Below are 20,889 nucleotides of genomic sequence, written 5' to 3'. Positions count from 1 at the left end.
ATGCTCTTTCAGTCAACTGCTGGGATAACGTTAGATTAAAAAAATTGTCATTGGCTCATATCTAAAACTAGGATTTAACTATACGAAGCAGTCCAGATTCCATAATACGTCAGTCTTTTTTCTTCTGCTCTTCATGTATGTTAACCATATGGTGAATCAAAATAGTAAGGAAACAAACATTAAGGGTTAGTGTACAAATTGGTTCTAATACTTAGTCTTCAATCACTTGACAAAGATTTTCTGAATTGTGTAATAACAGATTTTCAACTTAATCAAGACAAATTGGTCAAATGACATTTTGTGGCATATAATCTACACGACCAATAACAGTCAGGAAAAAAATAAAAGCACTTGATGGAATACTCATTCAAGTCAATGTTGTGCAGATAATTTTGTAGTGCATCTGCAGGACTGGTGACAGTATACAGTTTCTTTAACCTGGCCATGGAGCCAACATAGTTTGCTTGATCAGACTGACACTAGAAATAAACAGCAAAACACTATCAAACTGGCACTTGACAAGGTAATAAGAACGCATTTACATCATGCAAATAAGCCTTCCATGAAATGTAATCTTTAAAACATGAATAACAATGAATTGTTAACATAGCTCTATGTACAATAGACTGTTTTGCATTACTTGTTTTTACAAAGTTTCACTAATTTACTGGATTATCCAGAACTAGGCCATCCTAAATCAGTTGTCCCCCAAGCCGTTTTGGAAAATCCCAAAACATGTCTATAAAGGCATCCATGGTACAAACAAATGTAAGAATATTCTTACGATTGTTCATGGAAACATTCCTCAGCTGCTTAAAAGAAATTAGTCACTGGCTGGACTTTGATAATGACAGTGCAATCCAACCATAAACTTGACCTCAGATGTATTAATCTTTAAAATAACTTGCGCATTTCATCTGGTCTGTGAGGTCATGCTGAAGCCATGCTGCTCCAGGTAGGTTCCACAGCAGCGCCATGTAAACTGTTGTACAGGTGTTAAACTAAGGCACGTGAAGAGCTGAGGATTCTCCACAGAGGAGGCCCCAGCAGTCATTGCATGAGGCACTAGGTGAATGATGAGCAGTCCCAATCTCCAAGTCTGTCAAAGAGCCGTCTCAAAGATGACCAGGTTCCCATTAGATGAGCCTGTGTGGCCCCCTCCGTTGGCCATAACTGCACGACTCCTGCTCAGGTAAGCCTGAATGTACAACAGATGGGACATGTCAGCAGTGCTTCACATGGCAAACAAGTGTTTTGACCACGATCTCAGAACCTAAGTTACTGATCAAGTATTCATATGTCTTGTATAACAGCTACCATTGTTCTGTGGAAATGAGAACTCACCTGTTTGGCTGACTGCAGGAGATCAGAAGCCTCCATCTTTCCTGACTGCTGAACCATCTTGTACAAGATGCCGCTGGGGTTCTGGAGCAGGGTGTAGGGCTCATCGTAGGCATGGATCTGACCCGCATCTAAAACCTATCAGTACGCCCAGAGGAAGTCAGTCATCGGAAACTATGGGAGGCGTAATCCGAGGAGCATACACAAATGTACAAATTCATGAAGTCAACAAGTGCCTGCGTCTACTTGGCCTCACCAGTATGCGGTCACTGTCTATGATGGTGTTGAGGCGGTGGGCGATGGTGAGCACGGTGCAGTCTCTGAACTTGTCTCGTATCGTTTCCTGGATCAGCGCGTCTGTCCTACAGCACAAGCACAGACAGGAGACCCAGTCAGGTGACACCTCCTCAGAGCCTACCTACACACAGGAGCTCCTCCACATGCCAGTGAAGAGGTCAGGTGTGTGGGGCCAGATCGTTGTTTACCTGGGGTCCACGTTGGCTGTGGCCTCATCGATGACGAGGATGCGGTTCTTCCTCAGGATGGCTCGGGCCAGACACACCAGCTGTCTCTGGCCCACGCTGAAGTTGGAGCCCGACTCAGCTAGCACCGTCTCCATCTTGTTGGGGAGCTCTTCCACTGCAGACTTGAGCTGGACCTGGAGAGACAAGACACCCATGGTGTTAACCAGGAGGAGGTCTGCAGTGTGTCATGGTGTGTGTAATACTGTTCTAGGAAGCCGAGCAGCAGTACCTCATCCAGAGCGTTCCACAGGTCTTCATCACTGTGCTGGTCGAAGGGGTCCAGGTTCTTCCTCATGGTGCCAGTAAACAGCACTGGGTCCTGCAGATCATTAGTGGGAACAAACAGGGTCTGGTGTGAACGGCTTCATTACAAAACTAAAGCTGAAAGGAATCCAGAGACACCAGACATACATGACAGCTAGTTTGCACTACACGTATCCACCAGGACATCATTTAGCCCTCCGAGGGTACCTGAGGAATGATGGACATCTTCTGTCGCAGGTCATGGAGGCCAATCTCAGAGGTCAAAACCCCGTCTATGTAGATCCTGCCCTCAGGCTCTGCCAGGCGGAAGAGAGCAGAGACCAGGGAGCTCTTCCCTGCTCCCGTCCTCCCCACAATGCCAACCTGAGGAACAGCGAGGAGAGGGACAACTTCAGCCATGTTCATCACACCGGCGTGAGGAAAAAGGGCTGTCGGCAGAGGACAAACCTTTTCTTTGGGTCTGATAACAGCCTTCATGTCCTTCAGGACCAGTGGTCCATCTGCGCTGTAGGAGAAGCTGACCCGGTCAAAGTTGATGAGGCCTTGGCTGGGCCAGTCGGGGGGAGGACGCTTCTGGGTTTCCCAGGGTGCTTCGCTCTCCAGCTCGGTGTACTCCAACACTCTCTCAACAGACGTCATCTGAGGAGACAGATTATTATACCAACTACCCTGACCTTAACTACCCTTTCCAGCAGTTCAGTAAATCATAACTCATTTAACCTAGATGTGGATTAAGGTACGACAAGAGTTTCCAGTTTAGACAACCTTTGTTGTGGTAAAGCGCTATTCTACCAAAGTGCTAAACCAGTTCTTTTAAAAGCCACGTGAATGCAAGGGTCTCACCATGTTCTCCACCTCAGCGCTCTGTCTCACCCCCCACTGAAACATCCCCATGAGGGTCACAGCGTAGGACAGGGCCAGGCCCACAGCACCGGCCTCCAGCTCTAACAGGAACAACCGTTACACAACACCACTTCATTAAAACGTAGCTCTACTTGACTATTGGCAGTGTGTTCCCTCTCAGTGTTCTTCTGTCAAGTGTCTCTTACGGTCCCGGAGCAAAATGCAGCCAAAGACGGTGACAGTGACGAAGATGGAGCAGATGGTGTCGAGGCGGATGGCGAACCAGCGAGAGGTGGTCAGGAACAGGAACCAGGCCTCTGAGGAGCACAGGAGACAAGTCAGTCGTGCCATCCATTCTGCAGTCAACAACGCAAGATGACTGAGGAGAAAGGGAGTCAGGTGGCTGAGCGGTTAGAGAATCGGGCTAGTAATCAGGAGGTTGCTGGTTCGATTCCCCGGCAGTGCAAAATGATGTGTCCTTGGGCAAGGCACTTCACCCTACTTGCCTCGGGGGAATGTCCCTGTACTTACTGTAAGTCGCTCTGGATAAGAGCGTCTGCTAATGACTAAATGTAAGACGGATTTTCTCGTGTTTATGGTAGACTGTTGGAATGATAGGGGTGGTATTGTAGTTGTATTCATGTCCAACCTGAGTGCAGGTCCTGGTGTGCGTCGAAGGCGTTCTGGAACCTCTCCCCTGCTTTGAAGGCTCGGATCGTCCACAGGCCTTGGAGGGACGAGGACAGGTGGGAAAACACTGGACTCCGAGCTGCAGAAGACACGAACAACACGTCTACAGCGAACACAGTTTGAGCAAATACATGGAACACACAAGTGTCCAGGTGCACTTTGAGTGGGGGTTTTCAGTATGTGGCGAGCTTGTGTGCACATGGGTGTGGGAAAACTCACTGGTGGATTCGAGGCGTTTAACGTTCCTGGAAGTCTGTAGGAAGTAGCGTCGCAGGAACAGGAAGGCGAGGACCAGCGGCACCACAGGAATGAGGACCCAGGGTATGACGGAGGCCGCCACGGCGATCACGCCGATGATCTGCAGCAAGATCTGGCAAAACACAGCACAGGTGGCATATCGGTACATAGCTTCCGTCTTAACAGAGGCTGACTAAGCATATGCCACAGGTTTGGACCACATTGTAGCTCCTTTGTCCCACCCCTTCTGGGACGAGCTCCTTACCTGCCAGAAGTCTGAAAAGGTCCAGGGTAGGGAGGCATCCAGCTGGCCGATGTCCTTGGAGAACCTGTTTAGAACCCTCCCTGAGACAAGAGAGGAGACCATGAGTTGAAGACTTTAGACTTTCCCTACTTGCTGCTCATTGACACTTTTTGGCAACAACTCTTCTTACGCAGCCAAAGTACATTAAGAAATTCTGTCTGGGCATCTCACCCAACGTTAACATCTTTGCTCACCAATTGGGTTGACGTCAAAGAATCGCACGTGTGTCCGCAGTATGGCGTTGAACATGCGGTTGTGGAGCGTCTGAGCACATCTCACCAAAACGTTGAAAAGCATAAGACTCCTCACAAAGCCAAAGACGACAGTGGCTCCAGTCAAACCTGAACACAGTTTGGCAAAGTTCTTAACATCATGCCCCAAATAAGACATTTCAAAACAAAGTTCCATCCAAATCTCATGTCTTACCTGCGTAAATTCCGAGGTAGAAATCTAGGTTCAGCTCTTGGGTAACGTTGTGGCCGTTCAGTATGATGGTGGTGTTGGAATTGAGCTTCTCCTGTTCCCCGGCCCTGTAAGAATGTCCACCACAGCACATATCTGAGCAGATTCAACTTCATTTTTGACTAAATTACAAAGATGTGGTTGTAGGAAACCCAAGATGTTATTCTCCGAAACCACATTATTTGAAGATAAAGTAGTGACTATGCCATGTCTCTTACCAATATGCCAGCCACCAATCCTGCAGAATATATGTTGCCTGTGCACAAAACAAAAGTACTACATTACAGAACAATCTAGTTCTGTTGTTAACAGGGATTCACATGTTATACGAACTACTAACACCAACTACAATCTCAATTCATTAGCTGCCTCATGTTCACCCTTCCATTTACCATCACACTGAAAGGAGATGCCAGGCGCCATGCCTCGGGCAACAAAGTGTCATTCAATTTTCAACTCAGTGAGATAGAAGGTAATGCTAAGAGACTTCAGGAAACAGGCTGCGAGGTCAAACGGCGTTCAGTTGAGTGAAGACGACAGCTGCATACCTGAGCCAGGATGTTGACTATGAACACCACGACGAGCAGCAGGACGCTGGCTCCTGCCCTCAGGTACTTCATGTAGAGGCCGATACCTATGGTGCCCTCGGAACTGCTCTCCTCTGACATGTTCTGGACATGCTCAGCCTGTGTGGCACACAGTCCCCAACACCCTCTTCAAAACAAACACCCACATCCAGTCCCAGCTCACTCCGAACACATGTAGTCCCAACACTCTTGAAACATACACATCCAGTGTCACAGCTCCAATACATTATGGAGAACTCTTAGGGTGCCTACGTTCAGCATGGCGCATTTCATTGATCAGGAATGTTCTGCTTAATAGCTTGGAACTACCGCTTCATGGAAATGGATACAAGTTGAACTTCCATAAACTTTACAAACTGACTTGATATAATCTGGAACACGGGATATTGGATGAATATAAACCAATGCGCTGCACGGAATCTGTATTTAAGGTTTGTGAACACTGCCCTCTTGTGGACAAAATTAGCATGTATAAATCCCAAATTAAAACTCTTGGAAGCAGCACTAAAAGGTAAAACTGTGTACCCACCGGCAAATCCTCATCCCCTTCTTTTGCTGAGTGAAGTGAAGATGTTTGGGAGCGCAAAGAATTCTGGGAGAGGGCACGTCTTCGTGGTGACTGGCTGCTGGTCTCTGTCCCTGGTTGCTCCTCCTCTTCCTCATCCTTCTTCAGCAGGGAGGTGAAGTCCAGACCAGAGGACTGCAGCTCATTGTAGGTCCCCCGCGCCACCATGTGACCCTGGCACACACAAATACACATTACGAGTGCGTGTTTGTATGTTTTCAATTCAAAGCTAGTAAGGATCGTACCCCTCCAACTGCCGCTTACAAGCGCTGGTACAGGAGCGGCATTTAGAGTATGTACTGAGGCTAAGTAGAAGACAAGTGGAAAAACAACTCAGCTTCCGGATACTGCAGTCAAGAGATAATAACGTTATTAAATTCTCTTTTCATGTGAAAAATAAAGAACAGTATGTGTGGAATGGAATGCCGTGACACACACCTCTTTCAGGACGAGGATCTGGTTTGCTGCTTTCAGGTACTGCAGCTGGTGAGTCACCAGTATACGAGGTTTATGCTTCAGCAGACCACAGATACACCTGGAAGGACAAGGCACCCCAAAAGACAATCAGTAACCTTTTTCTGCCACAATATAGGCAAGTTCCATCTACATTGTTAAAATCACCCTAAACATACATACTTCGGTGTCCTGTCCAGAAGGATCAAAATTGGTCTAAAAGCTGCTCCTAACTTGCCAATTTAGGAGAAACTCTTAAAAATAGTGGGTGTGTCAGTCCTAATTTTAGGACTCCATTTTTTTACTCTTAAGAGTATTTCACACAGCGTTTTAGAGCTAAAACCAGCTCTTAGATCTGTGAAAAGTTAGGGGTCGTCAAGAGGACTCGTAAATCACCAAGACCAAATCACAAACAGTCCTACAAATGTCTGTTGCTGGCATTTCACCTTGGAACGTAATTTATTTTTTTAAACATTGAGACAATGAGCTTTAAAAAAAAAAAAAAAAAGGATGCAGTCAATTATAGAAACAACTCAGTAACACCGGAGATTAAGGTTGACAACTCTACTCGGCCACAGCACAAGTAGTGTACACATGACGAACTTGATATATCTCAGCCATCCGTCAGTAGAACATCACATTGCATCAAACAATATGCTCTCTGCAGACCCCACATCAACAATTCATATGGCTGCCTTTATGCATATTCGCTATTTGTTTACGAGATGCACATGTAAGAGACTGACCATTAGCTAAACATGCTTGTTTAATTAGTGACAACCTGCAATTGAACATGGCAACATTTTTAAACGTACATAATTGCAACATAATACCTTGTTCTACAATACTCCTATGATGAGATAATTGACAGAGATCAATACCCTATTAGCCAATCACTGTGAGAAGTTAGTAAGCCAGTTTACATCATCCATGTCAACAAGGTCAACCCTGCCCTTTGTCTTATCTTAAGATTCCTTAGTACAAGTTGGTCTCTGCAGCTTTGTGAATATGTTTTAGGAGGAAACTCTTAGCTAAGAACTTTTACTGGTTTTTAGGAGAACTTACTGGTAAGTGTGAATACGGCCCCAGAATATTTGCAGTGGAATAATAATAATAAAGGATCCCAAAACAAGAGGATCTTATAAATAAAGTGTAAATCAAGGCAGCTTTCCCTCTAAGAATGAATGTTTTCAAAGTATGACAGTAGGAATGTTTCATGATGCTTCCCTTCTTGCTCTGTGCAGAAGGTCACGTAAAACAAAGGGTGGTCCGACTTACATCACAGGAAAAGTGCAGAGCGTGGCGCGCTCCCATTGTCTGAGGCAGCACTACACCCCTTTCCTGATTCTCTCTCCCCCCCAACAAACCCATGCCTCTCTGGGCTGCCTTCAAAGCAGACCTCTTGGGCCTTAATCCAGAACGCTGGTAGGGTTCCCTGCTGGTCACTGAGATCAATCATGAATGCGACAAAGGCCGGTGAAACCGGACCTAGGAACAAGCTAGAACAGACTGATTTATGGTACCTTACTAGAACAATGGTGGTCCAGAACATGCAGTAGCACGACCATGGTACCAATCCCTTCAGTAGAATGTTTTAGTAAACTCTTTCAAGTGCTTGCACTTGAAGATACAGTGCATTATCAGGCTCCAGAAAAGTGCTGGATACCATAAATAATTTATTTAAATCAAGCTCCAGGGCCCGGTTCAATGAATCGAGTTTACCAAATAAGCCAGACTTATGTCAGTTAGTCAGACTCATTTCCAGTTCATTTGGTTCCATAAAGCCAGCTCAACGTAGTTCAAACAGTTACTATAGCAACTTAAGCTGTGAAACTAGCCTAGTACGGGGCAGGTTAACGGTCAGGCCTAGCGCGTGTTGTTGCTTTACCAAAAGTTCCTGAAACACTGACCCAATGGGAAAACGATGGTTCACCACAGACTGTCTGGCATGCCTTTATTTATTTACCCCTCAGTTCAATAAGTACATTTATAGAAAATCAACTTGAATAAATAAATGTAATGCATAAACCATGATTTCAGAAGGATACAAACCTAGCTACTTTAAACAAATGGATATGGTAGTTTATAATATCAAATGTTTAGGCTGATGCTATACTCAATCTAAATGATCCCTGTATAATTATCATAGCTACATACAGTAGCCTACAATTGCAAAACAAGCCTAATTCCATCAATCCTCCATTTTCCCGACACAAAAACGTAAAAAGTTAGGCTACTGGATAATGTGTCAAAAAAGTCAATTTAGACGTGTTCAGAGGGTGCTTGTTTTTTTAAATCAATAAAGTCCTATAAAAAAAGACCTCGACCTACGTAGCCTATCCTCCATGTCAATCATGGCGCGTCATTTTATTTTGATAGATGGCGGTGGTGGATGAGGTGTTAGAACGCGGCTTAAAGAAAACATTCTTCCAGGAAGAAGTCAAATGGTCGTGAACATTGCGTTTTGCCTTGGTGGATCCATGTTCTACCTCTCTGGCTGCTTAAGAATGGCTGCACATACACTTATCTGGGATTGTGTGAACTAGAATTGGTCTTTATGGAACCGCTTTAGCCCCAACTCCCTTGTTAATGCTAATTCAAGTAAGGTTTGGGACTTTAACCCCAGGCCTTTATGGAACTGGCCCCTGGTCAGCTGATAAGGTTTGAAAAGCTACCCTGATAAGATGGTGCAGCTTACAAGAAAGTGTCTTTAAACTTTGGGCTGCATTGTTGTAAATGGGAAACTTGAGACTAGTTTATTTGTATAGTCCAGGTATCAGTTCTGGTGAAGGCTCCTCATCACCATGTGTTGGGGCTTGTCAGTAGGTCAGACTCACTGTTCAAACAGGTGTCTCCCGACCTCTGCATCCACAGCACTCAGAGGGTCATCCAGCAGGTAGATGTCAGCGTCCTGGTACACAGCCCTGACAAACACACCATCTCACATCAGGGTTGGTGTGTATTACTGGTGACATCTAGGAGGTGACATCCATAACCTACAGGAACAGAAGGTCTCTCTCCTCCTACCTGGCCAGGTTGACTCGAGCCTTCTGTCCCCCGCTGAGGGTGGCTCCTCGGTCCCCGATCAGAGTCAGGTCTCCGTCTGGCAGCAGCTCCATGTCCTGGACACACAGAACAGGGAACTGAGCAGAGGGCTTCACACAGGTGCTTCACCAGCAGCAGAAGCTACTGTGAGCCATTACAGTTGAGTGGGATGGGGAAGGTCACCAGTCATACGCTATTAACAGTTGCCACACATTTTTTATATACTTTACAGCAAACGCATGCATGGAACAAAGTGCCAAAGGAAGAGACTGTGTAAACAGTTATGAACTCATAAGGTCAGTGATTACCCCATACAGATTACTGACACCGTGCGAACATCAGGAACTGAGCAGGACTACAAGCAGAGTGATTTTCTCTACAATGGCAACTGTTAGAGATGTGGAACGGCAGAATACAGAGTGTGCGAAAGATGACAGTCTACCACCAGTTGAGGAAGTGGATTTATGCTGACCAAAAGGGTTCGTCTTTGAATCAAGTAACCCAGCTGGACACTATTGCCACAATCTTCTGAGAAAGGACTGAATGGTCTGTCACTGTAAATAGGGTAGCGATCCCTTTCTTCTGGACAGTTAACATAGCGGATCGGCCCAAATGCACCTCTTTGTACTCTGTAGGTGAAAGAAGTTCTGAAGTGAATTCTCAGGTGCATATAATGTGGTAATTCATTTTATTATCAATTTTTCCCTCTGTTTTCTCCATTTGATCTTATAGGGTATGATCTGGACATATGTGAACAGAATCCCGTGTGAAGATGGGCTCAAATGAAAAGCTAGAAGGTGTGCGTTTTTCTCACCCTCTTGAGGGCGCAGGCTCTCAGAACCTTCTCGTACTTCTGGGGGTGGAACTCTTTCCCAAACAGGATGTTGCTTCGGATGGTTCCAGGGAACACCCAGGGCTGCTGGCAAGCGTAGGCCAGCTGACCTCTGACCTTCAGCACCCCCTTGTCATGAGGCAGCTCTCCAAGGATGGAGCTGAGCAAAGAGGACTGTGGGAAATGTAGTAAGTGAGCTTGTGCACAAAATAGTTAGTCAGTCACAGATACGAGGGCACAGTTGACAACAGTAAGCTCCTATGACCTCTGACCTTTCCAGCTCCAACAGGCCCAATGACAGCCAGGAGCTGTTCTGACGTCACTGTGAGGGAGACGTTCAGAAGAGACGGGGCATCCAGACTCTGCAGAGAGGAAAGACAGTTAAAAACACGGGAACAGTTCAATATTGCATAACACACCAATTCTAAAGAAATCTGAATTGCCCTGTTGAGGTCATCTGCCATAAACGTTCTGTTGAAAACCAACATGCTGGTGCTTGTTCCTCGGATGTGGTAGAGGTTTTTGGAACAAACGCTTATGTCGATGAGTAGGCTTTTCCCTTATGGGCTAATCACTGGGTGCATTGGTTTGGGTTCCCATTCTGAATCGACAAAACTAACTACTCTGAACACTCACCTTGTCCCAGTAGCAGATGAGGTCCTGGACCTCCACAGAGGCCTCCAGCTTGTCCTCCAGAGGGACTTCTAGGCCGCTGCTGGTGCTTCTGATCTCATCCAACAGGAGGAAATTCTGCAGGGGTACATTCACACGGTTTCAATTAACAATGGAATCCATGGTATTATATTATAGCTTTTATAGACATACAAAACTACAGGGAGGCCTCACAAGCTTGTTGTACAGTAACCCTGCGTCAGTCTGAACCCGCTAATCTATTTTCCTTATTAAATCACATAAATCTGAGTGCAAACAACCCCAGCTATTGTGACCAGGTGATGAAGGTTATAACTCATGACTCAGCAGACTGGGATTCCGGTGAGTGGAAACGTGAAAAATGACCTCAAGGACCCCGCATGTAATCGAGGTCTTGTGTTTCACATTGGCCGCCACACACTTCTGTCTAAAATTAACCAGGGAGATAACACCTGTGGTAAGTCTTTTTTACATGTGCAGGCAAGGCTTGCACAACAACAAGTCTTGGCTTGGATACACATATACTTACTAATTAAATCATGTAGTACACTTTAACCAGACAAAACTTTCTAAGCGCTACATTTCAGACATCCACAGTGTATCACATCACATGTAGTTGCCTGCCTTCTCTGTTTGACTTCCAGCAGCCTCGTGCTTCCTCAGACCGACACCGTACCTGTATCCTGCGAACGCTGACCAGGGCCTCAGAGAGCCTCTCGATGGCGTAGGGGAAGAAGAGGGTGACGGTCAGTCTGATGGCGCTGTACAGCCCCACGGCAACAAACACCCGGCTGGCCGAGATGGGGTTCCCCAGGAGAACGTAGACGGTGAAGGTCACAAAGACGATGACCTTACTGGCCGCAAAGAAGGAGGCCATGTTGAGACCTCGCAGGTAGGAGCTGCTCATGATCTTTGAGATTTCCTTTCTGTGGAGACGAGGGGGGAGAGGCTATTAAAAACAGGCCACACTTAACCAAAACACTACGGCAACAATGATTTAGGAATCCTACTCTTGAGGTGGACTCTCTCCTCTTGATGTGATTCTGAAAAACATTTAAACTGAAAATTATAGAAATGAATACTAATTGTACTTTCACAAACCACTTCTTAAATCCTACTCCCACAGGTATAACCTAACTGACTTCTAAAGAATGCGAGCTTGAAGAGAGCTTGTCCTCATGTCACCCCTGATTGCTTATCTCCTCATCTTGGCCCTAAGACAAGTTGTAAACAGCAGAAGAGGAACACAGAGAGGGGGGGGGGCTCCCCACTATGATTACACAGAAGAGCTGTCCAAACAGACCCCTCGGACACCTTCAATTCAGTGGCAGTAACAGCCTGTCACTCCGAATGTAGCCAATAAAATTTATAAAACCTATGCGGTTGAGCTTATTATTATTGGGAACCTAAAGCAGGTTGTTATCCCTGTGATAAGAGGATGACCCAGTGGCTGGGTAGTAGTGTACATTTGACAGAGAGAAGGGGGGGAGGCGGTGTTAGCACGTTGACACCAGGTGCCTCGGGACTTCAGCTTCATTGGTCAACTGGCCATGCGTGGAGTTGATTGGATGTGGATCTTACATTAAACCGATTTGACAACCATGTACGCAAGATGGCCCTTGCAGATTGAAAGCAGATAAATGGGAGTGATGTCCCTGTGAAGAACATTCATTCATTCTGTACTCATGAACAGGAACATGAACGCTGTGTCATGCTGCTTGAGAATTAGGGAATGCTACAGTACAATTCCTGGCCGCTTCTGCTTTGTTTACTCAAATGAGAAGTGGCTAAGGCCTGTGGCTAAGATGCATCATAAGACTTTGTAGCATGTAGGGCAAGCAACAGAGTAACATCTTTGAGGTAAAAGTTTCAAATCCTTAAGAAATGTAATAAAACAGAGCCCCTTTTAACATGACACCAGCCGGCCACATAAGTGTGCTGAAGGAGCTATATCTATCCATCTCTATATCTATGTATGTGTATATGAGATATAACTCGGCTCCTACGTACTTCCACTCAATTTTCATTTTCCTTCAGTACTCCGTCTGGGTCTTCGGTATATTAGTCTGTTTCCGATCAACTTTTTACCGGTCCAATCAGCGAACAGAGGGAGTGGCTGAGACAGATGACGTTGAGCGCTAGTTTGAGTTGTATTTCCGTAATGGTGGCGGAGAAAGATGCAAGTGAAGCCATTCGGTCTGTTGTGGCAACGCTGCCGAATATCCAGAAGTTAAAGCCGGAGCAAGAACAATCTTTGCTGAGTTTTCTTGGTGGCCATGATGTTGTGGACCTCCTCCCCCACGGGTTCAAGAAAAGTTTGATTTTCCAGCTATCTCCGTTAGTGGTGAAGGAGTTGGCTAAGGCGAACATTAGCGATTGGTTATGGCCGATCCAGAGTGGCTCTTGGCAGATCCAATAGTTTTAAATTTCAGAGTGGCCCGCCATAAAAGGAAGTTAACGCTTGTCAATGGAGCGAGCCCAGACTCTCTGTACAAATTAAATGTACGCGAGTCTGGTATGACCAGGCTATATGAGATAGAGATATCACATATCTCTTTGTTTTCAACATCATTTGATTGTGTTACCTCCTGACTTCATGGACCAGTGCTGAGAAGGGCTTTTCCCATGCGTACATCTTGATGATCCTGATTCCAGACACCACCTCATTCATGGTGCGGATCCTGTTGTCTGTGAGGACAGCGGTTTGACTCCTGTGGTAGAAAAGGCTCATCACTGAACTATTTGCTTGGAGCGCAACTTTGACATTCAATCTTCTGTACAGCTACATGCACTAGAAAACACATGTCATTGAGTTATAGTGTTCAGAAATAACCGTTTCAGTGGAAAACAAATATTACAAGACTTTCTGAGTCTTTCATCACTCGTGCTTGGGCTCCCTGTTCAAAGGTCTCCCTCAGTCACCTTGCGTGTGCGTGCGGCTACATGTCTTACCTAAACTTAGAGAACAGTCTCCCAAACATCGTCTGCAGTGGCATGAGGAAGACGAGCAAGGCCATTCCAGCGAGGCACGACGGGCCGATCTCCCCCCACAGCAACCAGATGACAGCAGCTGCCTGCAGAGGCCCCACCCACAGGAAATGCAGGAAAAGTGTCACCTGTAACCAGGGAGAAAGGAAGAGGCTCAGCTCACTGGCATTTTGGGGGGAGAACACCCAGTATGTATACATCACAGTACAGCCTTCCATGAGGGCTGATATTTAGCACTGACAGCACCGGGACTTTAAACATGCATCACTCCGCTTATATTAACAACCATAAGTCACTGTGCAGGAGTGTGTTTATGTGCTACTTGGCAAAAGTCCACTGGTGGAACGATTTGTTTCCAGAGCCAAATAAATGATAAAAAAGGCTAATCATTCTCTGTTTATTGCCTTGTGAACTAATGAAGCTTGTAGTACTGTTGTGTAAACAGTTACTTGGCCTGTGGCCTCATACCTAGTTGGCCCGCGGCCTCAAACCTACTTGGCCTGTGGCCTCTGACTATGACTATGACTGAATGGCAGCCGTGCTGAGATTCATCAGTAACACAGAATCATCCCTCTCGTGTGATATGGTTCACTGAAAGGTTGAGGGAACTACACAGGTGTGAGACTCACAGAAAGTCACCACTTTGTCTGCCAAAGAGAGAAACCGTGAGCAATTACCTCGACCTCCCAACCTTTCCCAGACTGTTTTTAACAGGTTACTGCCAAGTACCAGAATGTGCCAGACAAAAAAATATTTGCCCTGGGTGTCGACAAACTGATTCCAACAAAACTTGAATGACGAGGGATCGAGCCAGGCAGCAGCTTGATTCAGCTTATGCCATTTTAAACCACCCTTGAGTGTGAGAAAGACTGCCAATTTGGGGGGGACGGGACTTGCTTACTAACTATTTGCACCATACATACAAGGGGAAGCATGCGTCTTCACTCCTTCAGACCTACAGATATAAATACAACAAGTGCGGCACACAAAGTACCAGAGGGCACAGTTCTGAGTAGTTCAGTGGTTAATGCCAATGAGCAGTCTGTGTCTTGCAGTTCAAAACGATGTCTGCACATACCTCGTCAAATTTGTTGACGTCATTCGAAAGGAGATTGACAATTTGGCCCGTGGTGGTCTTTGTCATGGCTGCACTGCTGAGACGGATAGCCTGGGAGGATGGAACATTCATTATAAAAAGGGTTAATCAATCAACTGTGCCGTTATCTTGATCCATACATCAATCCACACTTACATCAGTCAGTCAGCCTGAGTTGTGACTCACCCAGCACAAAAGCCAAATCTTATACGGACCTTCTTGTAGATCATGTGACACATGGCCACTCTGATCTTCATGCCTTCTCTCTGGACGTGATAGTAGTAGAGGTGGTGCGTTACTGTCAGGCAGATGGTGGAGAGGGATATACCTGCAGCATAACCAATCACCTCATACAGTCCATTCATGTCATCTGGGTCATAATGCTCAAAGTACTGGATCAGCTTTCCCAAAAAGACCGGCTGGATCACTTTTATCGTCTCCTGTTGATTGGGGCAAAAGAAAAAGCTGTGATCATGTGGCATCATAATGATGCATATTATTTTTTTTAAACATACTGCATACTTTCTACAAACCTCAAAAAGGGTGAATAACCCCAATACTGCATAGGTTTTCCAGTAGCCTTTGATGATGACCTTAGAGAGTTTTGGTTTTCGAAGCTCTTTTGCAGAAATCTGCACCTCATGTTCCCAGAGCCTATTGAAGATAAAACTGTCAGCATTACCAAAACTGTTTGAGTGGCAAGAAGTGACTGACTGAACACACAGCTTGTACCACCAGTTATCTTATCAAACACACAACTGTTTTCAAGTGCCAAACCTCTCAAGGTATCTGATACATATTGGTGGAAAAGTCTAATATTGTTGCAGTTAACCATGACAAGTTAGTAATCAAGGATTTCCTCTATCAACAAAACCCCTCTCAGTGCCCTACAGATGTAATAGAACTGAACACAAAGTGTGGTCAGAGTATGTAAATAGATTCAATATATTGCTGGGTCATCAAACCTCTGCATTTCCTCTCCCAATCTCTCAGATCCATCCTCTGGAAGCACTCGGTACATGTCATCTTCCTCAAGCTTCCTCTTGTATCCAATCCGAAATAAAGGATTAAGCCAACTGAGAAAAAAAAAAGAGATGTAAAATTTAGTTGATGTAGATAACTTTATATTCAAGAACTGTGCAATAGGCCTACAGTACAACAAAACAACTCATCCTACTACTGATAGCCTACTTGGAAATAACCACGAAGGCGTCCCATTCATAAAACATCGCCGTGAGCATGCATTTAGTACGGTATTATCTTCTTCCTGAGGCAGATCATGTAATATTATACACTGTACTATATGGTATGCAGGTAAAGACATTTGGCTGAAGAATACATGACTATGGCTTGGTAGAGGAGATAGGCGCCTATGCCAGCCAGGATCTTATACCAGCCGTAGGCTACCTTACTTCCAGGACTGTCCTTAAAGCTGTGCTCCGCCACTTCCCGGAACAAATTGTTTTTTTAAGCAGGTTTTGTCTGGCTTTGGCCTCTTCCCAATAACATTAGACCTGTTCACAGCTTTTTGGGTTGTTTTTTCCCCCGCAGTTTACCACCGTGATTCAAATTAGCTCATGCCGACAAACTAAGTTTAGTTCATATAACAAGTCATGTTGAATGCAATGTTTAGCGTGTCTCGTTTGGACATGCCGAAGTTATTAGATTGCCGGGAGTCTATTGATACTTACCAGAAGAATACCTGCGAGAAAAGATTAGCTGTTGCCGAAGGATTGTTTTTGGGATCTTTTTTTAGAGGTTCCATGATGTCTTGACGCCAGGGGGTTTCCAAGTAGCGCTGTCAGGATTGCAACAGTTATTTTTCCTTCGAAAACTGACAATTCTAAAGCTGTTGTGTAACTTTGATGTACGCACATGTATTACTGCTGTGCGTCAGAAAGATCGCCGTTACATGTTGCTTGGTGTAATTTCCTACAGCTTGGTCCCAGCACTTGCGCGTGGGGTGCCACTACCCCGTTTGAGCTGTGATAGGCTCGAGGCACTTACCCCTGTGCAACTGGGCGTGTGAAAGCTGATAGTCATAACAGGAAAGAGTATCCTATTGGCTATTGCCTTTATTGGCCACTGAATCATTGATTAAGCATCTGATTGTGTCTGTCAATGGTTATGCCAGTCCATATTACAAACTTACATGATTTTAGTTTAACTGTAATCCTAACAGTACCAACCATGTGTTACACCTGAAGAGGTCTGTCCTTAACCACAGATCAGTTAACAATAATTAAAGATAATGATTACTTTATTACTTTTATACTGTTTGAAATCAAGACCGTAATCATAATACATATTGGGGGGGACACATCCCCCTCAATATTCATATCTGGTCAAAATGTCCCCCCAATATATTGATATAAAAATATAAATGTGCTACGCTACGACAGGCAACCACGCACGCTGTCTGAAATTATCATATCATTATCATTTGTCCCCCCCAATGTTGACTCCATGGCTATGGCCTTGTTTAAAATGCTCTGAATATAGAAATGTTTGATCGATACCCTGCTATATTAAGCTCGTGAGAACATAACCCTTGGTTATGTCCAGGAGAGAAATATGCTATTAATTATGTTTCTTGTATCATTGATTTACATTTAGACATTTAGTCATTTAGCAGACACTCTTATCCAGAGCGACTTACAGTAAGTACAGGGACATTCCCCTGAGGCAAGTAGGGTGAAGTGCCTTGCACAAGGACACACCATAATTCTTCATGGCCGGGGAATCGAACCAGCAACCTTCTGATAACTAGGCCGATTCCCTAACCGCTCAGCCACCTGACTCCTGACGCCTCCACATTGACCATTATCAGGTGATAATGTACACCTCGTCGATTGATAAACTGTCATTATGCTGTTTTCTTATGCCTGCATAGTCATAAGTTAGTTCTTTGTATGGTGCGACTAGGAAAGGCCTGTGACACTAGTGTAGGTCAGAGGTCACAATATTACCAAAGTGTATAATGCCATGCACCTTTGAACGAGGAAAATAGAAGGAACATCAAGGCCATTTCTAGGAGCTCTATCTAAAGACCTAAACAAAAGCTATCTAGCATGCAGTGTCCTATTTCTGTGCTTGTGAAGGTTATGCTAATCGTCTCGTATCCTCCCGTATTGGATACTATTTAACTCCCTTGATTTCCTGTATTCATTGTCCAGTCTTCTGAGATACTCAACTTGAGTGTATCAGACACCTGCACCTTACATATGGAACTAGAGAGGATACAATTTCTGGGGAAATTGTAGGGTGTGCTTGCTTGCGTCGGTTGCACAGGGGTCTGTATATTTGGGTGTGCTCAAGCCTTCGGCGAGAGCACAACCTTTGTTCTCTCACATATATATTATTATTGGGTGTGCTCAAGCCTTCGGCGAGAGCACAACCTTTGTTCTCTCACATATATATTATTATTATTATTATTATTTTTATTTCTTTTTGCCCCCCTAAAACTCAGTAAATACTTGGCCTACATAGACAACGTAGGTGTCAAAAGTTTCGTCTTGGTAGCGATTGAGTTGCTTCTATTGGAATTTACGTTCCGTTGCATGGTTTAAGCGTAAGTTAAGTTTTTGTGGCGAAAAGTGAAGCTAACGGTGGCTAATTTGCTAGCCACAGTCACTGACGTTACTAACGTCACTGCGTCACTAACGTCACGAAAACACGCGTGACTACCTTTGCCAGAACATTCGTTTCACATCTGTTAACTTGGGGGATAGCTAGGCTAACTATAGCTTTACTGCAAGGCAGCTGCAGAAACGCCACAAGAAAAGAGGCCAGGGTGATAACTATTTACTCATTTTACTTTGTGATATGACACACAATTGTGATGTGTAATGTACAATATAAGCTGATATTATTAAGGAAGTACATCTACTTTCGGAAACAGTAGTCTACTATTTCACTGAAGTATTAGCATCATGACATTAGCCTGTGTTTCCCGGGCAACACATACTACAGTGGTCTATGATGTAGCGTTATCTGTTTTCAATCGTTAAAATAAACATTCCTCACATATACATTTTCGTTGTAGGATTTATTCTGACATTAGAAAACAATTTGTTGGTGAAATTACCATTACCTGTGGTTTCAAACCAGTGTAGCTCACTGCAACGCTGTAGCCTACTGTACCCGAGACACTAGTGTGAGTAGCTAACAACAACTCCTCAGCTGTTTAAGTCAAACGGCAACAGAACATGTTCGGCACTCCCCTTACTCAAAAGTCTTTCAGTAGGGAAACTATCTGACTACTAACCTGAACTTCATTGCCACAGCCTAAACTTTGTCAATCTGTTCATGAAAATAATTAATTTCAGCCTAAACCGTACAACGGAACGTTTAATCGAATTCAACCAACGCAATCGCTATCAAGACGAACACAGCAGTAGTCTAGTACTGTACTGTAGTAGTAGAATTTACCGGGGCAGCTTCTCCACACAGGGCTATATCGCATTTTGAGTTGTTACTGACAATGATCGCTACCAGTGAGCTTTTTATGAATGAGCTATTTTCCACTAAATAAATGTCAAGCTTATTTACGTTTTTGGGGGCATATTTTCAGTTAGCAGATGGTACTGTTTGAATCGCGATTCTATCTTCTGCCGGTAAAGTCGTAGAATAATCTTCAAAGGGGGTTCTTTATTAATGAATGAATGCAATATGAGTAGTCTAAATGCCTGAAAATATCACGAGAAGGGACAACTTAAAAGGACGTTTAAGTCATAGAGATTAGGTCCATTTGTACACCGGTCTGCCAAATGTATTCGTTTTGATTCAGCCTGTCAGCTGCCTCTTGCAGGGGAAATGAGAAGACATCATATTTCATTCTACACTTCACTCATATTTTGAGTTGTAAATGAGCAGCAAAAAAAAGATGCTTTTAAATCTATGTAATCTTTATAAATAATAAGTAGGCCCGATGCATTTTTATATAAAATATACAGACCCCTGTGCAACCGACGCAAGCAAGCACACCCTACAATTTCCCCAGAAATTGTATCCTCTCTAGTTTATATAAAAATGCTGCTGGTGCTTGTCTTGCTAGTAGTAGGGAGGACAAACGTTCTGCTCTCAATGTAATCACAACGGAGAGTTCCAAGCGTCAACAAATGCTAAACTGAACTTATTGCTCATTTAAAATTGTCACAAAAAACACACTTGTGAGATTTAATGTACAATACGATGTACGATGATATTATTAGTACATTTACTTTCGAAAACAGTAGTCAATTTTTGCTTGTTGACTGAGACGTTAGCATAATTAGCCTCTGTTGGACGACATATAGGATAGCGGTCTGTGATACATCCGTTTTCCATCGTTAAAATAATAAACATGGCTCACATATCAATGAACGTTTTATGATTTATTATGAGATAATATTACTAGTAAACAGTTAATGGGTACAATTATCATTATATACCTGTAGTTTTAAGCCTCAGTGAGGAGTTGTTGTTAGCTACTCACACTAGTGTCTCGGGTACAGTAGGCTACAGCGTTGCAGTGAGCTACACTGGTTTGAAACCACAGGTAATGGTAATCTCACCAACAAATCGTTTACTAATGTCAGAATAAATCCTACAACGAAAATGTATATGTGAGGAATGTTTATTTTAACGATTGAAAACAGATACATCATAGACCACTGTAGTATGTGTTGCCCGGGCAACACAGGCTAATGTCATGATGCTAATATGTCAGTGAAATAGTAGACTACTGTTTCCGAAAGTAGATGTACTTCCTTAATAATATCAGCTTATATTGTACATTACACATCACAATTGTGTGTCATATCACAAAGTAAAATGAGTAAATATTTATCACCCTGGCCTCTTTGCTTGTGGCGTTTCTGCAGCTGCCTTGCAGTAAAGCTATAGTTAGCCTAGCTATCCCCCAAGTTAACAGATGCGAAACGAATGTTCTGCCAAAGGTAGTCACGCGTGTTTTCGTGACATTATTGCAGACCGGTGTAAAAATTGACCTAATCTCTATGATTTA

The 20,889-nt window shown here is 44.2% G+C and overlaps 1 protein-coding gene across 2 annotated transcripts; it reads right to left on the bottom strand.

Moving 5' to 3' along the window:
* Positions 1-44: 44 nt before the first annotated feature.
* Positions 45-16,792, bottom strand: LOC136965883 (ATP-binding cassette sub-family C member 4-like). 2 transcript variants are annotated; one of them, XM_067260170.1, is made up of 32 exons: positions 16,758-16,792; positions 16,574-16,680; positions 15,848-15,958; positions 15,416-15,536; positions 15,098-15,322; positions 14,865-14,954; positions 13,751-13,914; positions 13,384-13,509; positions 11,475-11,724; positions 10,784-10,897; positions 10,420-10,509; positions 10,130-10,321; positions 9,298-9,392; positions 9,108-9,194; positions 6,256-6,352; positions 5,782-5,991; positions 5,214-5,351; positions 4,884-4,921; positions 4,630-4,733; positions 4,398-4,544; positions 4,165-4,244; positions 3,882-4,032; positions 3,622-3,741; positions 3,179-3,289; positions 2,973-3,073; positions 2,577-2,768; positions 2,337-2,492; positions 2,095-2,184; positions 1,827-1,999; positions 1,598-1,703; positions 1,345-1,479; positions 45-1,198 (listed from the first exon to the last, which is right to left on the bottom strand). In XM_067260170.1, exons 2-32 carry the CDS (start codon positions 16,645-16,647, stop codon positions 1,103-1,105), a joined length of 3,984 nt encoding a protein of 1,327 aa, XP_067116271.1. In that variant the 5' UTR covers positions 16,648-16,680; positions 16,758-16,792; the 3' UTR covers positions 45-1,102. The 2 variants fall into 2 exon arrangements, with proteins under 2 accessions (XP_067116271.1, XP_067116272.1); XM_067260171.1 differs by lacking the exons at positions 15,416-15,536; positions 15,848-15,958; positions 16,574-16,680; positions 16,758-16,792 and having other exon boundaries at positions 15,069-15,175.
* Between the last annotated feature and the right edge of the window lie 4,097 nt (positions 16,793-20,889).

This window comes from Osmerus mordax, chromosome 22 (assembly GCF_038355195.1).
Source record: "Osmerus mordax isolate fOsmMor3 chromosome 22, fOsmMor3.pri, whole genome shotgun sequence".
Classification (NCBI taxonomy): domain Eukaryota; kingdom Metazoa; phylum Chordata; class Actinopteri; order Osmeriformes; family Osmeridae; genus Osmerus; species Osmerus mordax.
Note: the sequence above shows the minus strand (reverse complement) of the source record. Positions and strands in the feature narration are given on the sequence as shown.

Coding starts and splice junctions, on each gene's coding strand:
- LOC136965883 (XM_067260170.1), bottom strand. CDS start 16,647: ATGGAACCTCTAAAAAAAGATCCCAAAAACAATCCTTCGGCAACAGCT. Junction 13,915..14,864: donor ACGTCAACAAATTTGACGAG/GTATGTGCAGAC, acceptor CCCTGGTTACAG/GTGACACTTTTCCTGCATTT. Junction 2,185..2,336: donor AGATGTCCATCATTCCTCAG/GTACCCTCGGAG, acceptor AATGATCTGCAG/GACCCAGTGCTGTTTACTGG.